General features: G+C 39.9%; 1 protein-coding gene across 8 annotated transcripts in view; it reads left to right on the forward strand.

Annotated features, from left to right (window-relative positions):
- The window catches only part of TBCD (tubulin folding cofactor D), a 254,477-nt gene that overhangs the window by 28,059 nt on the left and 202,800 nt on the right, over window positions 1–23,618 (forward strand). For all 8 annotated transcript variants that reach the window (XR_005227614.2, XM_043528663.1, XM_043528659.1 and 5 more), the window contains exons 8-11: window positions 1,984–2,116; window positions 15,687–15,732; window positions 18,659–18,791; window positions 22,522–22,667. Coding sequence is in view for 7 of the 8 variants with exons in the window: in XM_043528663.1 (XP_043384598.1) it covers window positions 1,984–2,116; window positions 15,687–15,732; window positions 18,659–18,791; window positions 22,522–22,667 (458 nt within the window). In the remaining variant the exon portion in view is untranslated. The remainder of the gene's footprint in view (window positions 1–1,983; window positions 2,117–15,686; window positions 15,733–18,658; window positions 18,792–22,521; window positions 22,668–23,618) is intronic.

Below are 23,618 nucleotides of genomic sequence, written 5' to 3' on the forward strand. Positions count from 1 at the left end.
ATATTTCGAGAGCCGTATCACACGCAAAGCTACTTGTAGAGTTAGAATTTATCAACTAATTATAATTAAACAAATTAAAGTTATTACTACTCACCAATACTTGTAATGCGACTTCTGCCATTTGAATTTGAATATAAACAGGAGGGGGCTGGAGTGCAGGAGGGGGTGCGGGCTCTGGGAGGGAGTTTGGGTGCAGGAAGGGGTTCTCACCTGGGACAGGGGGTTGGGGTGTAGGTGAGGGTGTGGGTGAGGGTGCGGGGTGCAGGCTCTGGCCGGGAGGCATTTGCCACAGACGGCTCTCCGTCGGCAGCACAGCAAGGCTCTGGCCTCACGCCGCTCCTGGAAACGGCTGGCTGCTGGCACGTCTCTGCATGATGTGTGGGGGAGGTGGCTCCGCGCGTTGCCCTCAACACCATCCTCACAGCTCCCATTGGCCAGGAATTGGCCAATAGGAGCTGTGTGGGCAGTGCTTGCGGGTGCGGGCAGCGCACGGAGACCTGCTGCCCCCCCCCCCCCCGCACCCCTTCCCCCCCCCGAAGGGGCGCGCAGAGATGTGCCAGCAGTCAGCCGCTTCTGGGAGCAGCATGGGGCCAGAGCCTTGCTGTGCCGCCGACTGGGAGCTGCCTGTGGTAAGCGCCTTCCGGCCAGAGCCTGCACCTTGTACCCCCTCAGAAAACGGCTGCCCACCAGGGGGCAGCCAAAGATCCGCATCTGGCTCCGGAGCCACAGGTTGCCGACTCCTGTTCTAGTCAGTTTTGAATGTGCACTCCCACCCTGCCACTTCCCAAAAAAACAAACCTAGCTCTTCAAAAGAGCTAATCTGCATCTTTTTTAATCCCCCCTCCCATTTTTTTTTTAAATTCCATCCACCCCTTTGGACTATAAGGCATTCATAAAGATGAGTTATTCATGAAAAGAGAGTAGTTTAATAGTTGGACTGAATCTAATGTCCAATATGACTTGCCAGTAATACAGTACATTAATGTAAGTTTCAAGCACCTGCTAACAGGATGACACCACAAAGAAGCCCTGTGTTTCTGTGTAGGGTTCTATTCTGCCCCCTTGTTGTCAGTCCCACACCACCTTTTCAGTTAAAACCTAATTTGCATATGGGTATGCACTCATAACAAATACCAGATAATTGAACTGGAGAACATTCTGAATATATTTTGATACACAGTTGGATCTATTGATTCTTAATGTAAGGTTGTATCATTAGCAAAATTATCCTTTGGAGATAAATTCCAGTGACTCTTTGCCTTACATTTTACTTGGGAGGGAATTTGATCACATGGTTAGTGTACAGATCAGGGAACCAGGACCCCTGGAATCCATCTGTCTGTGGGACTGTGGATACTTTGCTTTGTGGCCTTAGGGAAGTTGTTGTGACTTTTCTGAGTCTGTCTGTTTCTCTGTAAAATGGGTATATTACTATATCTCTCAGGATGTGGTGAGGATTAAATCATAAAAGGTTTTTTAGATGCTCAAATAAAGGTGCTACAAATACAGATATATTGCTTGCAATATCTAAGACTAACATGACTAAACTGCTGGTGATTAACACTGAGAATTCTAACATCTTAGAATTTTTGATCAAATTCTTCAAATTTGCAGAGGTTGATCATTTTGTTTTGTTTGAGTGCAGTGGCTTCCCATAAAATTGAAACGAAAAATAATGGAAAGCATCTTTTTGGGGATTCCTGAAAAATCTAACAATTTGTAGTTCCCGACAGTTAAATTGATACATTTCTTAATTTCAGTTACAGGACGGTACATTGAAATGAAATACTATAGGTTAGGACTTCATTTGGAAATGGTAGGGTTAAACATCTGACATTTAGAATGTTCATACCAAAAATGTCTTGGAAAATGTCCATTTGACTGTTGCCTTTAGGAACTGAAATCAGTTTGGGTAGCAAGGAAAAATAGTTACTAATTGGATTGCTCTGAATGGGTAACTTGCAGTGTGTTTTTCTGTGACAGGTTTATTACCCGCCCTGATGTCAAACAAAAAAGAATGGCAGACTTCCTGGACTGGGCCCTTTCAACATTATCTAAGTCCTCCTTCCAGACCATGGAGGGGACTATTGTAATGGATGGCATGCTTCAGGCCCTGGTAAACACTGTTGATACTATAAAAGATCGTCCGAGTAAATTAATGCATTTATAGTGTTTTGTTCCACAATGTGCTATTGCTGGTACTAAAATACATTCCTGTTAAATTTTTAAGACTTCCAGAATTTTGTTTGTATATGTCATTTGGGTTTCTATTAGAACACTTCTAAATACATGACTTCCTTAGTGCAGGTTCTATCATTGGGGAATTACTTTTTTTTTTTTTTGCCATTGGCAGATAAAATAGAATATAAAAGTTGGTACCCATCCTAATTTTTAAAATATGCATTTGAATACAAAGTGGTCATTTCCTAATTCACCATTTATTTCTGGTTTGGTACAAAAAGCTAAAAAAGTGGCGTAATAGTGATATTAACTGACAATGTCCAAAACGGAAAGGCCAGGATTTTCAAAAGTCTGTGTCCCCTGTAAGATCATTCAGATTGGATATCTAAAATTGCTAGTGATTTGTGACAGTCTTTGCCCAATGTTCTGTTGAACTGGAATAATGATCTAACTATTTTTAACAGGCTATTTTATTTAGACTGTCTTTGAATAATCCAAAAAAGAAAACACATGTTATGTAGTATTTTTGCATTAGCCTGTTTTTCAGCTGTTGCTTCCTCCAGTGACATTGCTTGCATTAAATAGTATTTACAGAGCCCATAAATTGAAGGGGTTTATTCCAAGATTGATATTAAAGACTAAAATATTTTTTTCTCCTATGAATCGTATATTAATTTCATATCGTGTCTAACTGTAACCACGCTCTTTGTCAATGATCTTTTGGGTGATTGCACACTCCTTTCATATGTACAAATGTCCAAGATGTCCTATGTAAATAAGATCGTGTTTGTGGTTTATCCTTATTACATATAGATAACTTTAAGGGTGACATACATGCTCGATGCAACATTTTACAATATACAATGTATTGTGTCTGGAGTTTTTGATGCCCAAATATATTGGAGTGTGTTTTTTGTTTTGGGTGGCTGTTTTTCGTCAGAGCTGAAGTAACATAAGTGCCATTAAATAAAGTGTGGTGTTGCATAGTCTTCTTGGATTCAGGATTTGCTAACATGCAGTGAGACTTTACATAACTTGCATAAATTTGCCACTCCCAAATAACAGCGCTGTATGTTTGTTGTGGTGCATTACTAAATATTGAAGCAAGTTTGTGGGGCTGTAGTTGACTTTTTTTGGTCTTCGCTTGCATCCCCAATTCAGAAAAAATGACCCTGAGCTACATTTAGAATAATTTGTGTTAAGCCTTGTTGTTCAAGAAAGGGGAAGTATTGCTCCGTATGCATTGCAGTGCTTTTTCAAAAGAGTTAGAGAACAGTGTTTCATCATCTCCTTGTCAGACCTGGAAAAGCAGACTGTAGACTGTTCTGAGGTGCATGATGAAACTTGCAGGGTGTATATTACATTAGTGTTTTGTCATTCCTTTGAGTTTGGGTTTGGCTTTGGCTTTATCCACCTGTTCATTAATGCGTGTTAAGCGAAACAGGTGAACACTTAACAAGTAGAATCGAAACCAGAGTATGATTTAATCCCTGGAAGCAACAGGTTTGATATGATTTATTTTCTTCCCCTTCTGGGAAGGGAGCAAGTGTTTGGCAAATTTATGTCGTGTGTGTTCTACTGTTGGTAATTTACATTCAAATCATTATTGGCATTAATTGTTTAAAATGCCCTTAAACCCTTCAGGATTGAAGGCAAGAAAAGGTTTAATATCAATTATAGAAATGAGAAACAAACGGACTCAAAAGGAAGAGAGGTTTTGTGAAAAAATATTAATATCTTAAAAGTAGAGTAGAATATGAGTAAATGAGTATTTCTTTCAGGAAATTCATTTTAGGAAGCTTTACTTTGTTTATACTGCACACCTGTGAAAGTAAAATCATGAGTCAAAATATAGGTTTTCCTTCTCCCTTGGAGAGGCTATATAGATTTCTTCGTACTATTCACCCTAGTTAGAATTTTGTATAACTGATATTCAATAAATCATTACTGGGTGGCGTGGAACAAAATGTAGCCTTGGCATGTGAGCACTGAGATTGCTTAATAATCTCCAGAAATCTTTATGCTATCCTTTTTGACTCTTATTTTGTGATGATAGCCCCACCTGCACAGTTTCTCTTGACTGTGAGTCTGTCCCATCCCAAATAAATGAGCAAAGACCACTCCCCAGTCATGCTGAATTAGCATGATAGTAATTGATTCTGGTAAGGGATGGTCAGAAATTTATTACCCTTCTGGAGCAAGGGTGAGAGAAGGACAATTCCTTCCCTGGGCTGCTTCTGGGGTAGGGCAGCTGTGTGGTGTCCCAAACATAGAGCGTGTGTGTGTGTGTGTGTGTGTATATGTATGTATATATAGAGAGAGAGAGAGAGAGAGACACACACAAACTAGTCTTAAATATTTCTTCTACATAGAAGTCATAGGTTTTTGCATATTCTCTGGAGAAGAGTAATCTAGCATTACATCTAGGCTCTTGTTGTCAAGTGAGACAAACTACCCTCCTGGTTTATGATATCACTGGGAAGATGATGAAAATGCTTTTGGAGGTTGGTATTCAAAGAATGTACTTTGGAACATGCTTTTAGTGGGCTTGGATATGGCAAGACTGTTTTGAATTAGAATGAAACTCACAAGTTGTTTCAGTGCATTGCAGTGTGCAAGTTTCAATTCTAGTTATAGTGAATCCTCCACCTACTGCAAAAACTTTCTCTTTGTGTGTGGGAAAACTTTGGCTATAAGAATATTCCACTGATCACACACAAATGGGGGAGTTTTACATTGCTTCTGTTTAGTCTGCCTCTTCATGGGTTTAAATTTCGGTGACTGGTTATGTTACTGTTTAATCTAACTCAGCATTTTAAATGGAGCAGGTACTATTGTGTCATGATTCTTGTTGAAACATGCACTCTGCATTACACATCTAAATTCCATTGAGGGGCTTGGTTTTTTTTACACCTGCTGACAGTAATACATCATTTCACAACAGGTGTGCCCTAGCAGGAAGCACTGCTTGCAGTATGTCACACTTAGTTTTTAAAAACGTTTTTTAAATTTTCCTGTAGATTAAAATGTACTGTGTATGTATATATGATTTTCTATTTATATAGAATAGGCAAGGTCACAAAAGCTGAATTATGAGGAAATGATTTTTAAAATCTTAATTTATGGAAACATCTAACGTATTTCAAGGTTCTGCATTCTAGATTATCTTGGTCTGAAAGTTTTGCTTTTAAACCTGCCATTATATCAAGTAGCCTTTTAGTTATTGCTGCAGGGTGTAGCACTCCCAGTTCTTGCGTGACAAAGATGACATAATGTTAAGTAGCTTAGGGCATTGAAACTTATTAAACCTTATTTAATTTGATTTATCAGTGACTCAAGATGCAAACGTGAATAATAATTAAAAATAAAACACCCTACACAGTGATTTGATGAAACTTGGGAACCTTAAGAACTACATTTATTTGTATCTAAGAACAGGGCATTTCCCTGAGCTGCCTCTAGTGTAAGGATTGCTTGGTAATAGTTTCACACGTATATGAATTATGCCTCAGGGAAGAGACAGCTCTGCTACACTGTCCTTTCTGACCCAGAGGCACAAAAATAAATATTTGGTGTAAACATTGCCCAAGTCTTTTTATATTTTTGTTTCAGAGTTTTGGTGTTAAGAGATAATTAGTGATTTTGGGACTGTCTATTGCTCTTAGGGATTTTATCTTTTAAAATAAAATTGCTTAGTTCAGGGCTATAAAAAAAAAAAAAAAGCTGCACAAGTATAAGGAGAATGAAGTGGGGGGGGAAGAGAGAAGGGCATATCTTTCCAAACCCTGTAGATAGGGAGGCCACTGGCCTCTTCACTGCAGTAATATCCCTGTCCCCTTCTTGATGGGGTTAAGTGTTCCAGTTTCCCATTGTGTCACCTTTGCAACTTTTCCCCTTTCTCTTTCTCAAATAAACAACTTGTTTAATTAATGGCAGTTTTCAGAGTGATTAGTTTGAAGTTCAAAATTTTAAGTATTGGATGCCTGCTTCGTTTCTTGCCAAGCCTTTATGCTGCCTTGGGGTGCTGATACTAAAGTTGTAGTCGTTAAAATCTGTATGTGCTCATTTACTCTCATCCCTTGACCTCTGTCGTTAACATGGACATGAGTTAGGCAGATAAATTCCCTCTGCCCCCAATGGTTTTAAAACGTTGCTTGTACCTTCAAACTTCTTGTAGGGGACAGCACACTATAACTTCTGCTTTTCCCTGGATCTGTTTCCTGTGTTCCTATTAATGTATGAAAAGCAGGTCATTGCACACTTTATTGTTACCCTTTGAATTAGTTGTTGTGCAGAGTTTCACACAAGAATAATTTGAATGCCATGTCGAGTGTGGTGTAGAGCCAGACTGTAGCAATTCCTGGTGGTAAAGTTTTGCTATTAAAATATTCTTATACTTCAAACCAAGAACTTTTAATATAATATATTGCATGAGGACATGATTTTAAGGATTGTCTATTGCAAAAGGTTCAATTATTCTCTTGCTTTACTGTCTGATTATAGTTATGCTATTCGGAGGTAATGAGACCGCTCTAGTTCTTTCTTATGTACTTACGGAGTCTTTGTACAGGGCCACTGAACTCAAAGATTTTAAAAATCACCAAGTCTGAAGTTTGAAAGTAGATGAATACAAACTTAGCTTTCAGTTGATCAAAATTTAGAGAACTTGTAAAATCTGTACTGTTTCCATCACTCTGCATAAAATTGCTACATATTGAAGTTTGCATGACAATGTACTAAACAGCAAGTTCAAATGTGCTACATATAGCTATATAGAGGTAAATGTGAATGCTCTACTGAAGGAACACATTTCTGAAATATGCTAGTTTCCCATCTGATGGAAACAGAGATTATATGAGGAATAAAATAAGGGTCATAATTGAGTTACTTTACCATAAATTACAAGTATAGTACATTAAATAATCTTTTCGTTTTGGTGAGGACCATTATTCTGACTGTTTTTCATCTTAATGTTTTGTCTACGTTACTGTACCTAGCCCAGAGGCTGACATAGCTGATAGTTTTCTGGATATTATTCGTTTGACCTCTAGGGGTTGCTCCAGAGTGATAGAATATGCTGTTTTCTCACCTCCCTCTGAACGTTGGGATTATCCTTGTTCATCTTGGTTTATTAGAGCTGGAGGATAGCTTCAAACTTGTGTCTCCTGTTTGACAGCAGGACGTGCTTGTTGCCAAGCAGTCAGGCCACCCTTAATAGTGATGATTTGTATAGCTTGGGGTGTATGTCCCAGAGGTAGTACTGATTCATAATCTCATAAAGGCCAGGCCTAAATGGGATATGTAGACAATTGGAAGGTGAGGTGCGTTTGTGTATGGTGGTTTTTTTTCCCCCCCTTCATGATTACTAAAACTAGTTTTTGTTTGTACCATACACCATGTTGTTTCTAAAATAACAAAACCAGACTTGACAGTCAGATCATTAGTTATATGGCAGTGCTTTTCTCTAATTTGTAGGTGGCATAATTACTTAAGGGAGAGGGAGTTACATACCTTTCAACAAGTTGGTTAAGTTGGCATATATTTTATGTTCTTATTAAAGTGGAAGGAACATGGCGTAACTTTATGATTACCTGGTGCATCCAATAGGCAGCTTCCTTACGTTCAATATTATTTGTTGCTGACCTTAAAATTTTCTAAATAGAAGGAAAACGAAGCATATTAATTGTTTCCTTTGTATCATATTTTTCTAAGAATGATGTGCCGTGATGTTTTTCCTGCTTAAAGGCAAGAAAACTGAATCTAAATAATCTTATTTGCTCTCTGTTTACTCTCTGACTTTTCTCCTTCTCTTTTCTTTTCCATTCTCCTTTCATTGGAGTGAAATTTAATTTTTCACTTTTAATCTTTTTTTAATTTTTAAAACCATCCAATGTGTGCTCTAGGATTTCAGAGTTGTTCTGAGTCCATCACTTTACCTTATACATATAAACAACCGATGCTATATGCCAGGAGAAAATATGCATGCTACTTTTTTGAGACCACCATGCAATTAAAATGCCTTTTATTTTCCCTGGAAAATAAATCTTGTACATTTTAAGTTATTTAATGGTGATACAAAAAGGATTTCTTTAAAAATTGGGCCTGTGCTTGGTTTTTGTTTTTGTTTATGATGTATAAAGAAAGCTGGAAAGTTTTTCTTTTCTTGTTTTGTTTTTTATGTCAGAAATATCTGGAATATCAAGTCAGGTTTTCCCTAGCTCTGCTGGAAGATCTCTTGGGCATCTAAGAACACGTTTATTTGGACTACCTGGCATCTTAAAGCATAATTTGCTGGGAGAAAGTGATATGGGTGTTTGTTTATTTTGAGGAGAAAAATGTATCTAGAACATCTTTTACGGGAGCATAATAATTTAGTGGAAGGTTTTATTGGTCCCTGTATTGTATTTTTTGTTTGTGCAAAAGAAATCTTTTGATCTTTCTGACTTACTGCATCTCTACAACCATGACCATTTTATCTCCTGCTGAAAACATGCTAGCTGTTAAGTTGCGGTTTCTTTAGGTGGACAGAGATTTTAAAAATGAATTGTCTGGTTGAACATTAACATTTATATAACACCTGCTCTAGTGTTAACTAGTTGTCTTGTAGTTATATTAAAAACAACAAATGTTTGTCAGCCTTGTGTCACTGCTGCCTACCTGTGTTGGTGCAGTTAAGGGATGGGAAGGAAGCCTTTCCTTGTGTCCAGAGCTTGCTAAACTCGGAGCTGCTGTGGACCTCAAGGAAAGCTGATTCTCTAGGTACAGCACCCAATTTGAGTGCCCTACCACTGGTCCTAAAGACTTCAGGAACTGATAGCAGTAGTGATCTAGCCAGTATCAATAAATGAAACAAGATATGGAGAGATAATCTCATCTATAACTGGTCCCAGACCATTAGGTCTTCAAAGACAATACCTAGTTCCTTTTAGACTGTTCCGTGAAGTGAGTGGGTCACCAATGCAAAGCATGGAGCTTGGTGTTATGTGCTCAGAGCCTCCAACCCTATTAAGCAGGTGAGTCACTGCATTATGTACCAGCAGGAACTTTTGGATGCTTTTCAAAAGGAGCTCTAAGTACAGCACATAATTATGTGCAGTGTATATTGGAATATACATCTATATTAGAACATAGAAAGATCCATTCATAGGAGTAGACAAGAAAAATATGTTCTTTATGTAGCGCATCGTGCTGTAGACCCACTACAATGACTATTTCATTCTATTAATTGCTGGTAATTATAGTGAATTAACCTCCTATTACTGAATAATCCAATAACTCAAGACTTAAAGTAGATGCAGGGTTATTCTTTTGAACATTCACAGTAATATTTGTGTAAGGGTATGTCTACACTGCAAATAAAAACCAGCGGCTGGCCCGTGCCAGCTGACTCGGGCTTGTGGGGCTTGGGCTAAGGGGTTGTTTAATTATGGTGTAGCTTGAGCCTTGGGACCCTGCAAGGTGGGAAGGTCCCAGAGCTCAGGCTCCAGCCTGAGCCTGAACGCCTGCACCGCAGTTAAACAGCCCCTTAGCCCAAGCCCCATGAGCCCAAATCAGCTGGCATGGGCCAGCTACAGGTGTCTAATTGCAGTGTAGACCTACCTTTAGTGTAATTTGCCTTTTGAAAAGAGACAGCAGCCATCAGGTTTTCTAGTATAACTTACAGCAGAGCTGTCTCAATGATTTTATTAACACTTGCATATATACTGTAAGTGGTAGCCTTCCTTCACTGTTGCAACTAGTGCTGGAGTGATTCTCTACTGGAAAGTAGGGAATAAAGTAGTTCAGCACTTATTTATTTAGCAAAATCTTTGTAGGAAAATTGGTGCATGTTTTATTCCACTGTTCACCTTTCAGAGAATGTGACATGAAGGAAAGCATTACAGAGAAACTGTCAACTTGAATTTTTTAAATTGGCTATAGGAAAATAAAAGTTTCCTTTAAATGGTATGTGCTGAACAGTTTTAAAAAATCCTCTAAAATATTTTGAGTTTCCCTGCTCTCCTTTCTATGTCTAGAAGGGTCTCTCTCTCTTTCTCTCTCTCTCTCTTTCGGCTCTGAGAGCAATATCCCCCAATATTATATAACTTAAAATTGCTCACCTATTAATTACTTGCTGCTGCTTGTGTATATATAAGGGGAGGTACCTTCTAGTTGCATTTCCTGAGGGGACAGGATAAAACTTTCACAGTGGCCATTGAGGATGTGAAACTTAAAGGCTGGTTCACTTTCTCTCATGGAGAAGCCTGTGGTGTGAGGCCAGAATGGAGGGACTACAAAATCCAAGTTTCATCTCAAGGACTTTTCAGAAAATTGTTCTAAATTGGAGGATTTAGGGGTGCTGTGGAGAAGATGAGGGTGAAAGTAGACCTCCAAAATCCAGACATCAAGGAAATCCATGGAAAAGGGCAACCGCAGAGTTTCATGAACAGCTATCCATCTGTACTCCTGCAGGAATTGTACTGCCCTTGGCTTGAGTCCCCTTTGCCCATTATAACTCTGCAGGAGTTTGTTGCTTGAAACAGCATTTGCTCTTGCCTGTATTTCTGCACAGAAATAATGTATTTCTCTTATGGTAGTGTCCAGAAGCTGTAATCAGAATATAATTACATTGTGCTAAGATCATACAAAGATGGAAGCGTTGAGTATTTTGATGAGTAGAAGATGGTGCTGTGGCTAATGGTTGGGTCTAGTAATCTGCCCCAAATTCTGCAGAATGGCTTCCTCATGGTCTTGGGGACTTGGTGGTAGATGGCAGATGATGTAGCAGAAGTGTCCACGCAGCCGGGGTTGTGATGAAATGGGCCTAAGTAGCTTGCTGCAATGATCTTTCTTTAGTAAACATAGAGACAATCTAGACTAGTTTGTCGTGATAGCCGTTTGAGCAGAACTGGGTATATTTGAAAATTAATGATTTTTTTATACAGATTTAGTACCTTTATAAAATGATGTTTATGATGGTAACTATATTGCTACTGACTACCTTTTTGAGGTCCAGAGTTGACTCTGTAGTGTTTGCACTTCATAAGTTATTTAGGGCTCAATCATGTGCTTGAAAATTTCCCTACTACTAATGTAAGCTGTCTGGGACAGGATACTGGGCAAGATGGACCACACTCTGACTCAGTATGGCAGCTCTTCTGTTCAAATATGAAATAAACTGATATAAATCTTCAAAGCCCACTGTGTAGCTTGTAATACAGTGATCAGAAATACTAATTTAGGATCCTGAAATGCAATTTAATAACAAACTAAAAACAGGTGCATAGCCTCAGGGTATTTTTGTTGCTTTTAAACTATACTTGAAATGACATAGGCATGTAAATAGTTGGTGCGTGTGGGGAAATATTTCTAGGGTAGGGCTGTGTTCCTATTACTTTAACTCCTGGCCACATTTACCTTGGAGATTTCTTTCCTTGTGAATAACAAAGCAAAAAGGAAAAATAAAGTTCTCGATACAGTAGCTTTGTTGCGTATTTAGAGAATGTTTACAGATTGTGCAGAGAGAGTCTTTGGGTACCTTTGGTCATTTTTGTTTGGCTTAAGTAGTTTTCTCTTGATTGTAATGCTAAGTGAAGCCTAATCCTGTTGAGATTTTTAACAGTAGCTCTAAATATGCCTCAGCAAATTCTGTTTCCAGAATAGATTTCATTTTTATGTGGGTCAGTATTGTGTTCTGATTTTCAAAAAGGTTTATTTACATTATTGACTGGGTGGGCAAAAGGATAAGATAGGAAAGTAAATTATATATATTTGTGAGGTGACACAAGTTTTTGGTTACTCCATCGTTTTCTGTTTTCTAGAATTGACATCTATATAAGAGTTATAGATTATTAAAACCTTAACTAAATCCTTAATTTATGGGAAATGCTATTTTCCTTCATTTTGGGTCCTTGATTATTGTTATGTAGTGTTTCTGTAAGCTGCTAATAGCTGCTTCATATCACTGTAGATCAGAGGTGGGCAAACTACGGCCTGCAGGCCACATTTGGCCTGCAGGATCGTCCTGCCCAGCCCCTGAGCTCCTGGCCTGGGAGGCTAGCCCCCAGCCGCTCCCCGGCTGTTCCCCCTCCCCTGCAGTCATGCCGCAGTGTGGCTGCCAGTCCTGCCACTCTGAGTGGCATGGTAAGGGAGTGAGGGGGTTGGATAAGGGGCAGGGGGTTCTGCGGGGCAGTCAGGGGACATGGAGCGGGGGGGTTGGATGGGGCGGAGGTTCTCGGGGGCAGTCGGGGATGGGGAACGGGGTGGGTTGGATGGGGCAGAGGTTCTGGGGATGGGGAACGGGGGAGTTGGATAGACGTGGGAGTCCCGGGGGCCTGTCGGCGGGTGGGGGGCGGTGGATAGGGGTCGGGGACATGGAGCTGGGGGGTTGGATGGGGGTGGTGTCCTGGGGGGGGCAGTTACGGGCGGGGACAGGTAGCAGGGAGTGTTAGCTGGGTTGGGGGTTCTGAGCGGTGCAGTCGGGGTGGGAAGTGGGAGGGGACGGATAGGGGGCAGGGGCCAGACTGTTTGGGGAGGCACAGCCTTCCCTACCCAGCCCTCCATACAATTTCAGAACCACGATGTGGCCCTCTGGCCAAAAAGTTTGCCCACCACTGCTCGAGATGTACAGTAGCTGCATTTCAGTAGTGGGTAGAATGTTTCCTATAACTTGTTACATTATAGAGGCTCGCAAAATAAAGCAATGAAGCTGAATAAATACAAGGTTGTTATATTCTTTTTTTTTTTTCTGTGCTACTATCCTAAAGGCCCCGGGACACAGCCGCAGTTCTTGTAGCTGAAGCTGTGTGTGTGTGTGTGTGTGTAATATATATTTTCTTGTAGCTGTATATTGCACAACACCATGGGTGTAGCTACACATTTGAAATTTGTGTGTGTACTGGCCAGCTTTTCAGTTGTAATTTTCTCAAGCAGGTCTGCTGTTCATCCAAAATGATCTGTAACACAGTGGAGGTTGTTACATAGAGATGCCTGTTGCATGTGATAAATGGCTTAAACAGCCCCCTTCCCCCCCAGCCACCCACAACTCTTGCCATTCACTAGAAAATAATCTTCCCCATAGAAATTGAAACTGAAACAAAGCATGTAGCATTTATTGTGTGAGAGACTCATGAATTTCAGTTGCTGAGCTTTAATATAGCAACAGTTTAAAACAGTAAGTGAAGGAAACTGTAGCCAATTGAAACTAGTGGGGTGCTGTTCTCCTGCGTTAGTTTTGATTTCTGACAAAAAATTATCTCCTGATTTAAAAAAAAAAAAAAAAAAAGGTTGGAGAGGTTCAGTATTCTGACAAAAAAAATACTGTAGTTTGAATATACATGTGGCTTTTGTTGTCCGAATAAATTTGTTATGAATTTAGATACTAAAGCTGGACATACTGAAATCATATAGAATTGATTAATATTGGTTTTAGTGAAAGTGTAAACGGAACACATTGTAATAACTTACTTTTTTACTAGGAAAAGAAGATGAAGAGCAAGAATGTTTTTTAAAAAAATGAGTGATGTAGGAGTTTGTGCTGGTATCTCTTCGTAAGCTATTAAATGTACAACGTTGAGAAATGTAATTAGGCAATGACCTTATGCCCTCCAGACACGTAGACTTTGCTCATTATTTGACATAGCACCTTGTTTTGAGAGGACTTTATTCTACTTGCCAGACCATAAGTGAGCATCCCGTGCCAAATTCTGCCTTCTGATACCCATAACTTTAATGGGAGCCCCACATGCATATCAGATGGCATAATGTGGATTGCAATATATTTTTATGGTGTCTTGGCTTATAACAGATTTTGTTTTCCTTTGTAGATTGTCCTCTGCCCCCAGCTCACATTTCACCATTTCAGCTCATAGTATATGTCCAGGGAAAGAAGGTTCTATGATTGTCAAATTAAGTCTTGAAAAAATGCATTTTGAGTGTGTGGGGATATATAGGCTGTGTTGCCTTTTATGCAGAAAGATAAAGTATTTTTATAAACTACTTCAATAATGTATAATGTGCTTTGAATATATAGATGATGTGCTGCCAGAACTAGATGGCAGTCTACATGGAACTTTTAATCTCCTAGGCATTCAGTATTACTGATATCTTTCTTTTTGTTGATGCTAGGAAAGGGATCGTGATTGAAATCCTTGCCCTGGCTCTGGCCCATTTATGCTGGGGAAAAGGGCCAGAGCGGTGTAAAGGGGCTCTAAAAACCTTGGTTATGGTTGGAGAAAAATTCCTCTGATGCAGGCAGTGTGAAAGCTAGTTGTAAGATTGCTTGTGAGAAAGTGCCTTCAAGTCCTGACATAGGGGCTGGTAAGGGAAGGCTTGGAGTGGGGCTGTAATACACAGACAGACATAGATTCACTCCAGCACTGTGTCACATTGAGTGACCTGGGGTGACTGGTGTCATTTAGACAGGCCCCCAGGGCTGTCTAGGGGTATGTCTGCACTGCAATAAAATACCTGCAGTTGGCCTGTCAACTCAGTTGGATGTGCGGGGCTCTAAAATTGCAGTGTAGATGCGGCCCATGCCTGAATATTCAAATATATTCATTTGATTACAAGATTGTCTAGTTTAAATGTTCAGTTAGATATCCTGCATCTGTGTTACTTAATACAGTAGGTTTTTTGTTTGTTGCACTCTGAATAACTTCTTGTCAGTGCCTGGAGTTAATGTGTTCCATATTTAACTTAGCAATTATATAGCAAATTTCAGTGTAAATTAAAGTCCTGTGACATGCCCTTTTTTTTGTTACATATAGTATAAGCATAAACATATTCATATACAGTGGAGAACTTTTCTAACATGTTCCAAAGATGGAAATGTAGTGACCTCATCACTAAGGTTGATTTAGTTCAGTGTACTATAAAAGTTGTGCCCAATACTGCAATTTTATAGCCCCTCAGCCTGAGCCCCATGAGTCTGAGTCCGCTCCGATGGGCCAGCCACAGGTGTTTTACTGCAGTGTAGACATACCCTAAGTTAGGTCATGGGCCTCTCCAGCCCCCGTACTAGCCCAGTGTCAGAAGTGCACAGATGTGGCTTAAAGCTACATTGAGACTCCCCCGTGTCTGCAAGATGTGTGCTTTGCCTCTTAGGGTACATCTACACTGCAATCTGGGTGTGTGATTACAGCACATATAGCAGTGAAGCCATGGCATCACTGGCTTCAGTATGGGCTATACAAAGCCCATCTGGGACTTTGGTTATATACTTAGGAAGCTAGCCCACTCTGAAGTCTGTGCTGCTGCAGCTTCACTACTATTTGTATCCAAGATGGTTAAATTAAAACTAAGTCAGGTATGTCTATATGTGCTGCAGTCACACCTCCGATTGCAGTATAGAGATACCCTTTGAGGTGCATCACAGTATCTCATATTGTATGTTTATATATTATGGTGAGAATTATGTATTACTGCAGGAACACTGAAGAATGCTTTAGATCTTTGGGTTTGGTAAATTGTGCTTTATAAGTTGTAATTACCATGTTTCACAAACATTTTTCTTTTTTTCCCCTTAGGCGCAGTTATTTAAACATGGCAAGAGAGACGACTGTTTACCATATGGTAAGAATCATAGAATATCAGGGTTGGAAGGGACCTCAGGAGGTCATCTGGTCCAACCGCCTGCTCAAAGCAGGACTAATCCCCAACTAAATCATCCCAGCCAGGGCATTGTGAAGGCTTACCTTAAAAACCTCTAAGGATGGAGATGCCACCACCTCCCTAGGTAATGCATTCCAGTGCTTCACCACCCTCCTAGTGAAAAAGTTTTTCCTAATATCCAACCTAAACCTCCCCCACTGCAACTTGAGACCATTACTCCTTGTTCTGTCATCTGCTACCACTGAGAACAGTCTAGAGCCATCCTCTTTGGAACCCCCTTTCAGGTAGTTTAAAGCAGCTATCAAATCCCCCCTCATTCTTCTCTTCTGCAGACTAAACAATGCCAGTTCCCTCAGCCTCTCCTCATAAGTCATGTGTTCCAGTCCCCTAATCATTTTTGTTGCCCTCTGCTGTACGCTGTCCAATTTTTCCACATCCTTCTTGTAATGTGGGGCCCAAAACTGGGCACAGTACTCCAGATGAGGCTTCACCAATGTCAAGGCTCATATGCTCTGTGATATTTATTCTTAAGGGGAACTATTATCAGTTCATATAGTTAAGAGAACTTGTTTTAAAAAAAGAAATATGTTATATAGTCCACTTTCAGTGCTTTTTAGTGTGACACCTTGAATCTGCTTTTGGGCTCCTGTATTATGCAGGCCTACAGCAGCCTGGCTAAGAGACGTTCCTCTTAATTCAATATTAAACACTCTTCTTTTTGATCACTAATCCTGGACCAGTGGTTGGGAAAATTTTCCTGGTCTTGAAAACATTTGTGTCGGGCTACTAAAGACTTGGCAGCTTCATCCTTAAAATTGTCATTATGAATTTCCCAACTTGAATTTTGACATGACTTCAGTATTCTCTCTCTAGAACTGTTAGAGATGAATTGTTAATGCAGTAGTAAAGCTGGAATGGTCCCAGGCTTTCAGAAGGCATAAAGCATTAATTTGTATAACTTGAAACAGTAACCACTAAAACCATAACAGAATTAAAGAGAGTGATCGGAAAGATGTGTTTTTTAAGACAAACTATTTTGAAATTTGCCAGGGCTAGAAAGAGATGCTTTATATCATTTGAAAGTTAGGAACTTGTAGATGGCTTGCAAATTGGATTTTGAAACTGTTACTGTTAGGTCAAGGGATTATTTTTTTTGAAGATACTAATTAATCACTTTTATACAGGACTAGTATAACAAGTTGCAGAACACTTAGGCCAGTGTAATGTTTAAATCTTTACACTTGTAGCACATTCTGTAAGAATTAGGGCTGTCAATTAATCACAGTTAATGCAAGCGATTAACTCTAAACTAATTAACATGTTGTTTTTTTAGCAAGCGTTAATTGCACACCAGGGCGTCATGCTCGGGGGGGACATCTGTGTGCCTCTGGTTCAGGAGTGCCCCTCTTCCTGCTGCCTTGCTCCACTGCTGCACCCACCACCCCCACATGGAGCTGCCCCGGTCAAGCTGTTCTGGACTGGGAGTCTGTCTGCTGTGCAGAGTGGGGTGGGGGGCAGGATGTCAAGGTGTCCTCCTCCCCCGTCCATGGTCGCTGCTCTGCTGGGGTCCGGGAGCAGGGAAAGCCTGTCTGTTGTTGCTGTTGGCTCAGGAGTGAGTGCTGCCCAGCTCAAAAATGTTCAGACTCCTGAGTGTTCTGCTTAAGGAGAGAGCTCACCCCCAACACCCAAAATATTTCAGTAAATGGCATTCTATTATTAACTGTGTGATTAATCACGACTATTTTTTTAATCTCGTGATTTTTTTAATCGTTTGACAGCCCTGCTAAGAATGATAGCTACATGACAGAGAGTTACTTGTCCATATTAATTGCTTCTTAGGGTCATACATCAAAGCATTCAGGAATCATTTTAGGTTGCAAATATAAAAGGCTTTGTTTTTATTTGTAATCAAAAACGAAGTATCCATCTTGAGTACCTTTAACACTACAACTTTATACTGAGAGAGTTTGGAGTTACTCATTTATGGCAAGAGCCTCCCTCAGCTCTCACTTTCCACCAGATTTTGAAACTTGTGATGCATGAATGTACTGTATGTCAGTGATTAAAGATAAACCTTGTAACAATACTTTAGGTCAGTTATATATATATAATAGCACTTTTCATGTTCAAAGTGCTTTACAAACATTAATCCCCACAAAACTCTCTTGGAGGAGAGGTAGGGAGGTATTATCTCCAATTTATATATGGGGAAAATAGATGACTTGCTCAAGGACACAGAGGAAGGCTGTGTTGGAGCCAGGATTAGAATTCCTGCCTCTGTCCTGTTCTCAGAACACTCATAATAATATTTAGCGCTTTTCATGTTCAAGGCTCTTAACATACATTTTTCTAATGAATCCTTCATGACATCCCTGTGAGGTATGTAAGTAACGTTACCCCCATTTTATCAATGGGGAAACTGTTGCAGTGTGGTTAAATAGTAATAATAAGTTATTTGCACTTAAATAACACTGTAAGATGAGGACCTCAAAGCACAAATATTAATGAATTTTGCTACCTAACTCTCCTGGGAGGTGAGCGTTATCCTTTTCTTTTGCAAATGAGGAACCTGAGCCACAGAGAGGTTAAGTGACCTGCTTAAAGTCAAATAGGAAATCGGTGGTGCAGCCAGGCATATAACCTAGATCTTGTAAGTGCAGTCCTGGCCCTTAACCAAAATTTTTTTTCCTCCTCTAAATCCAAAGTGAGTTAGTGATGGAACCAGGTTTTAGAACTTGGAGTGCCTGGTTCACAGTCTGTTGCTCAAACCGTTAGACCACCTTCTCTTAATTATAATTATGCTTATGTATTAAACATTTGTTGTTTCATGATATTGATGGGCAGCAAGAAGCATTTTTGTTCAGCACATTTCCTTTCTCTTTTACAGCTTCTACTGTACTTGAATGCCTTGATAATTGCAAGCTGTCAGAAAGTAACCAGACACTTCTTCGTAAACTAGGGGTGAAACTTGTTCAACGACTTGGATTGACATTTCTAAAACCAAAGGTGGCAAAGTGGAGGTTAGTTTAAAAGAAATAGAGCAAACTTACATGCATTAGTCCTTTAAACAACAGTATTGGATTTTGAAATTCAGATTTACTTATACAGTGGATGAGTAATAAAACTGGTACATATTCATTTGGTTACAAGATTGTCTAGTTTAAATGTTCAGTTAGATATCCTTCATCTATGTTACTTGAATACAGGAGGTTTTTTTTCTTTGTTGCACTCTGAATAACTTCTTGTCAGTGCCTGGAGTTAGTGTTCCATATTTAACTTAGCAATTGTGTAGCAGATTTCAGTGTAAATTAAAGTTCTGTGACATGCCCTTTTTTTGTTACATGTAGTCGGGGTGAAAGTAAGTCGAGTGACTTACCGGTATGCTAGGGCCAGCTCTGGCACCCAGAAGGGGCGGGGCCTAGGGCAGAAGAGGTGGGGCTGAGGGGATCAGAGTCATCCCCAGCCCACCCTGTAAGGTAAATGCCCCCCCACTCCTTCTCCTCCCCTCCCCCACCGGGGTAGTAGCAGCAGCCTGGGGCTACGGGGGCTATTTAAAGGTCCCAGGGCTCCCCTGCTTCTACCGCCCCGGTCCTTTAAATAGCCCCCGGAGCCCTGGAGTAGTGGCGGCGGGGCTCCGGCGGCTATTTAAAGGGCCGGGGCGGTAGAAGTAGGGGAGCCCTGGGCCCTTTAAATAGCCGACAGAGCCCTGCAGCTGCTACCCCAGGGCTCCAGCATCAGGGCTCTGGAGGCAATTTAAAGGGCTTGGGGCTCCAGCCACTGCTGGGAGCCCCGGATGCTTTAAATTGCCCCCTGGGGAAGCCGGGCTGCCCTGGTACGGTGCACTGGCTTACTTTCACCTCTGCATATAGTAAGTACAAGCATAAACATATTCATATACAGTGGAAAACTTTTCTAACGTTGCAAAGTTGGAAATGTAGTGACCTCATCACCAAGGTATTTAGTTCAGTGTACTATAAAAGTTACACCCAATACTGTATTACAGAATTCTTACTCCCTGATCAAACGTAATGCCCATTTGGGAAAAAAACCTATTCATAAACCTAGATTATTTAGTTTAGTCAAATTCTATTGTCACCTTTCCTCTGCTGCCTGGTTTTATTTATTGCCACAGGGCATACCCTTTTTCAGATTTCTCGCACTGATATTTTAAAATTGCAGGCTCCCTTGTCAGCTATTTTTATCATTTGGATTGTATCTTTCACCTTTGAGAAAGTCCCTAGGCTTAGGAAATTCTTTCTAGTTGTAGAATGTTCCCCTCCTGACTGCCAGAAACATCTACTTGTTTAGCAAGCTGAATACTTTCACTTTATTGCATATTGTGTTTTCTCTAAGTTGCACAAATGGTGATGGTAGTGGCTTTGAGTAAATTGTCTTTTATTAAAGTATTTTTAGAATTGAACCTTTTCAGTTTCAGGAGTAGTGGAAAACTGTTTATATTTTCAGCTTTATTTTAATCTCTAATCTATTTTTTTAATCTTTCAGTTAATCAAATTCCCTTTCTTATGTCTTTCCCTTTTACCATCTTAAGAGTTTGCTTTCAGTGGTAAGGGTCAAAAATTGTCTGCTCACCACACCCTTTGAGGTTGATGGGAGCAGGGAATTTTCATGTAAGTGCAGAATTTATCCCTAATTTTTTTCATTTTAAACATGGACATGTCAGATGTTGTAGCATTATTTGCTTCATTTTGTGTACATAAATGACAAACTTAGCTCTCATGTGAAGAATGATGATATCTGTAATTGTTGTGTATGTCTGAGTGTACAAAAAGTTAAATTATCAGTCATGTAGTGTATGTAATCATATTGGCCTTTGATAACTTCATTATTTAATATTACAGTTTAGCTCTTACCATGGCTAATTTCTATCTAATTAACCTCTAATGGTAATAAAATGTAGTGACTGAAATGGAAAAGTTCTAATATACATTTCCACAGTTCTGTACCTTTTTCTCACATTTGGCATGATTTTCAAGCACCATGGAATACAAAACGAGCCAAGTTTTGAAGCTTCAGTTATCTGAGATATTGGAGTATAAAATTTCTGATTTTAAAAAAAAAATAAGAAAAGGGTGTGTAAATGCTTGAATAAGTGAAGTTGCATTACAGCGAAGACCAAGCATGGAAAATTACTGCTCAAAAGAAACCTGTTTCAGAGCGTTGTGAGCAACTGACAGAAGATTAGAATTGAATTTGGAATTCAACTTTATACTGAGTCTCTCTAGGTCTTTTATAATAATGATTTGCATTTGTTGAGTGGCTTTCTTACCAAAGAAACTTGGATCACTTAATAAATGTAAACTGATGGACAAAACTCATATAGGAATCAATTCACTTGCCGCTGAGTTAGACCTATCTCTGAGGTAGAATCTGGCAGTTTTTTTACAGTGCACAGCAATTTAGTGTGGGAAGTGCTGATAAACACTATGTCCACGTGAAATTGAGATGGGGAATTTGAGGCAGAAAGTAGTCATTCAGCTTATAATTTTTCCAGGACGCTGGAGTTAACTAACTGTCCTGCTCCTGCTATAGGTGACTTGGGATCTTAATCTTAATTATTGTTTGTTCTCTCTGTGTCTCAATTATCCTACACTATGGGTGTACAAAGTAGTTTACAGGCAACAAAAAATATATGGTCCGTTTTCTCCAAGAGACTCGTCGTCTAGTTGAGATAAATATCTGAGTTAAAAGGTAAATGGAGGGGAAAAGGAGAGAAATTATAAGCTCTCAAATTCTCTAGTTTTTGCATGTTCAATTTAAAAAAAAAATATCTAAGTTGGCATGGAAGTGGAAAGAGGTGAAGGAGGTTGTATAGCATATAGTTTCATTTTGGGGATTTGGAGAAGTATAGAGAGGTTGGCTGATGACAGTTGTGAAGGAAAGGAGGCCTGGAGGAGTACAGGGTCCAAATGGGCAATAGTATATGCTGAGAGAGAAGCAGGGACTTGAGGAGTAGTTAAAATTTGAAGATGGAAAATAATTACCACATTTAACCTGATACTTACATCGTGTCCAAAAGATGATGCCTTCAGTTGCACAGTGCTTCCTGGTACTGTGCTGGAATATTGACTTCTTGTTGTCTTAGGTTATGTCTACGCTTTGAGCTAGCGGTGTGATTCCCAGGTAGCATACATGTACTTAAGCTATTGTTGGTATAAATAGTAGTATAGCTGTGGTAGCATGGGCAGCAGCGACATGGCTTAGCTGTGCTGAATACAAACCCTTCCCAACCTGTGGATATGTACTCAGCAATCGGCATTGCTAAGCTTTTCTGCTACCGCCTATGGTACTGTGGCTACGCTGCTATTTATACTGGTGCTAGCTCTCACTGGGCTATCGCAAGTACATGTAAGCAAATTGGGAATCATACTCCAAGCTCATAGTGAATACATAGCCATAGAAGGAAGGATGCTACCTACTGAATCTCCAGCATATTTTCTGAGGCAATTAGGTGTTTAAGGAGGTGTTTCAAAGTGCATCTCTTTTGCTTGTGAAATTTGATAGCTCACAGCATAAGGTGCTGTGAGAACACAAGTGCTATTGTATGAACATATATATGGTGTTCTTTGAGTACTAGAAAAGTGTTTTTCTACAGTAGATTAAAAAATACTACCGTGAAAATGTACTACACTGAGAGAAGGTTTTGAGGATGGCATATGGTGTGTTCCAGGATCAACTTGGTAGGCACAAACTTAAACAAAAAATTGCAAATAAACTTTGTTTTCTGTACAGGTATCAACGTGGTTGCAGATCTTTGGCTGCCAATCTGCAGTTTTCTGCCCAGGTTCCAGTTGCACAGAACGTAGTAATTGCTGCTGTTGATGCTGCTGATGATGAAGAGGAATATGACATTCCAGGAGAGGTTGAGAATGTTATAGGTGTGTTGGATCCAAATAGAAATATTTTGTTTAGCCAGCAGGCATTACGACTGGCAACAACCTGGGATGGGCTTAAGAAAGAATTATGGTTACACAAACTGCTGGTAAAGTAATGGAGAAAATTATAATATGATGTATCTGTATATAATTGGACAGGGTTTACCATATTTTGTAAAACTATGCCATGGTTTTCAGCATGTCACTTTTCCCACAAACAAAAATGAATAACTCCCATGGGGGGGAACTATTTTACTTTGAAACACATTTGCCCAATCTTATCCAGTAACATGATTCAGATCTTTCTGCTTTTGGAGTGGGGCAGGATGAATTATATTATGATTTTAAAAAAGGTCCAGATTGTGTTCAAATAAAGTTTAAAGGCCTGCGGTAGGTCTGATTGAAATTTTAAGCTGTGGTAGAATCAATGGGACAGCTTTTTGTACCTAGGAATCCTAACATATAGTGTATGGTCATAAACGTAGTGCTCAGCTAGTTCATTGATTGGTATGTTATAAATATGTAGGCATTAACAGCAATAGAGGGCTCACAGCACTGGGCAATGTAACAAGCCACTCAAAATACCAAATTTTGTGTAAAAATGTATTTTGTTTAAAAAATACCAGTACTGCTGCTTTGAGTATGTGTCAGGGTAGATCTGATTTGAGGTGCTTATAAGCCTCACACACACACAATTGGAGTCTTTCGAATAGCCATGTCTGAGCTTGTGCATGCTCTTGTATCACCTTGTGCTCCTGTACAAGGGCGTAAAAGGTGGGACAAGGCAGCTCAACCACTCCTGGTGGACTCAAAGCCTTGAGGCTTCAAACCTTGCGCTTCCTCCGATGGGCTAATCCTGCAAACATGAGCATAGCACATGCCTGTTCTGCTTGGGTGAGACTCGTATACCAGAAAGATGCCTAGGATGCTGATCGTTTTCTTCTAGGACCTGAA

The sequence above is a fragment of the Chelonia mydas genome, chromosome 14, assembly GCF_015237465.2.
Source record: "Chelonia mydas isolate rCheMyd1 chromosome 14, rCheMyd1.pri.v2, whole genome shotgun sequence".
In the NCBI taxonomy this organism is placed as follows: domain Eukaryota; kingdom Metazoa; phylum Chordata; order Testudines; family Cheloniidae; genus Chelonia; species Chelonia mydas.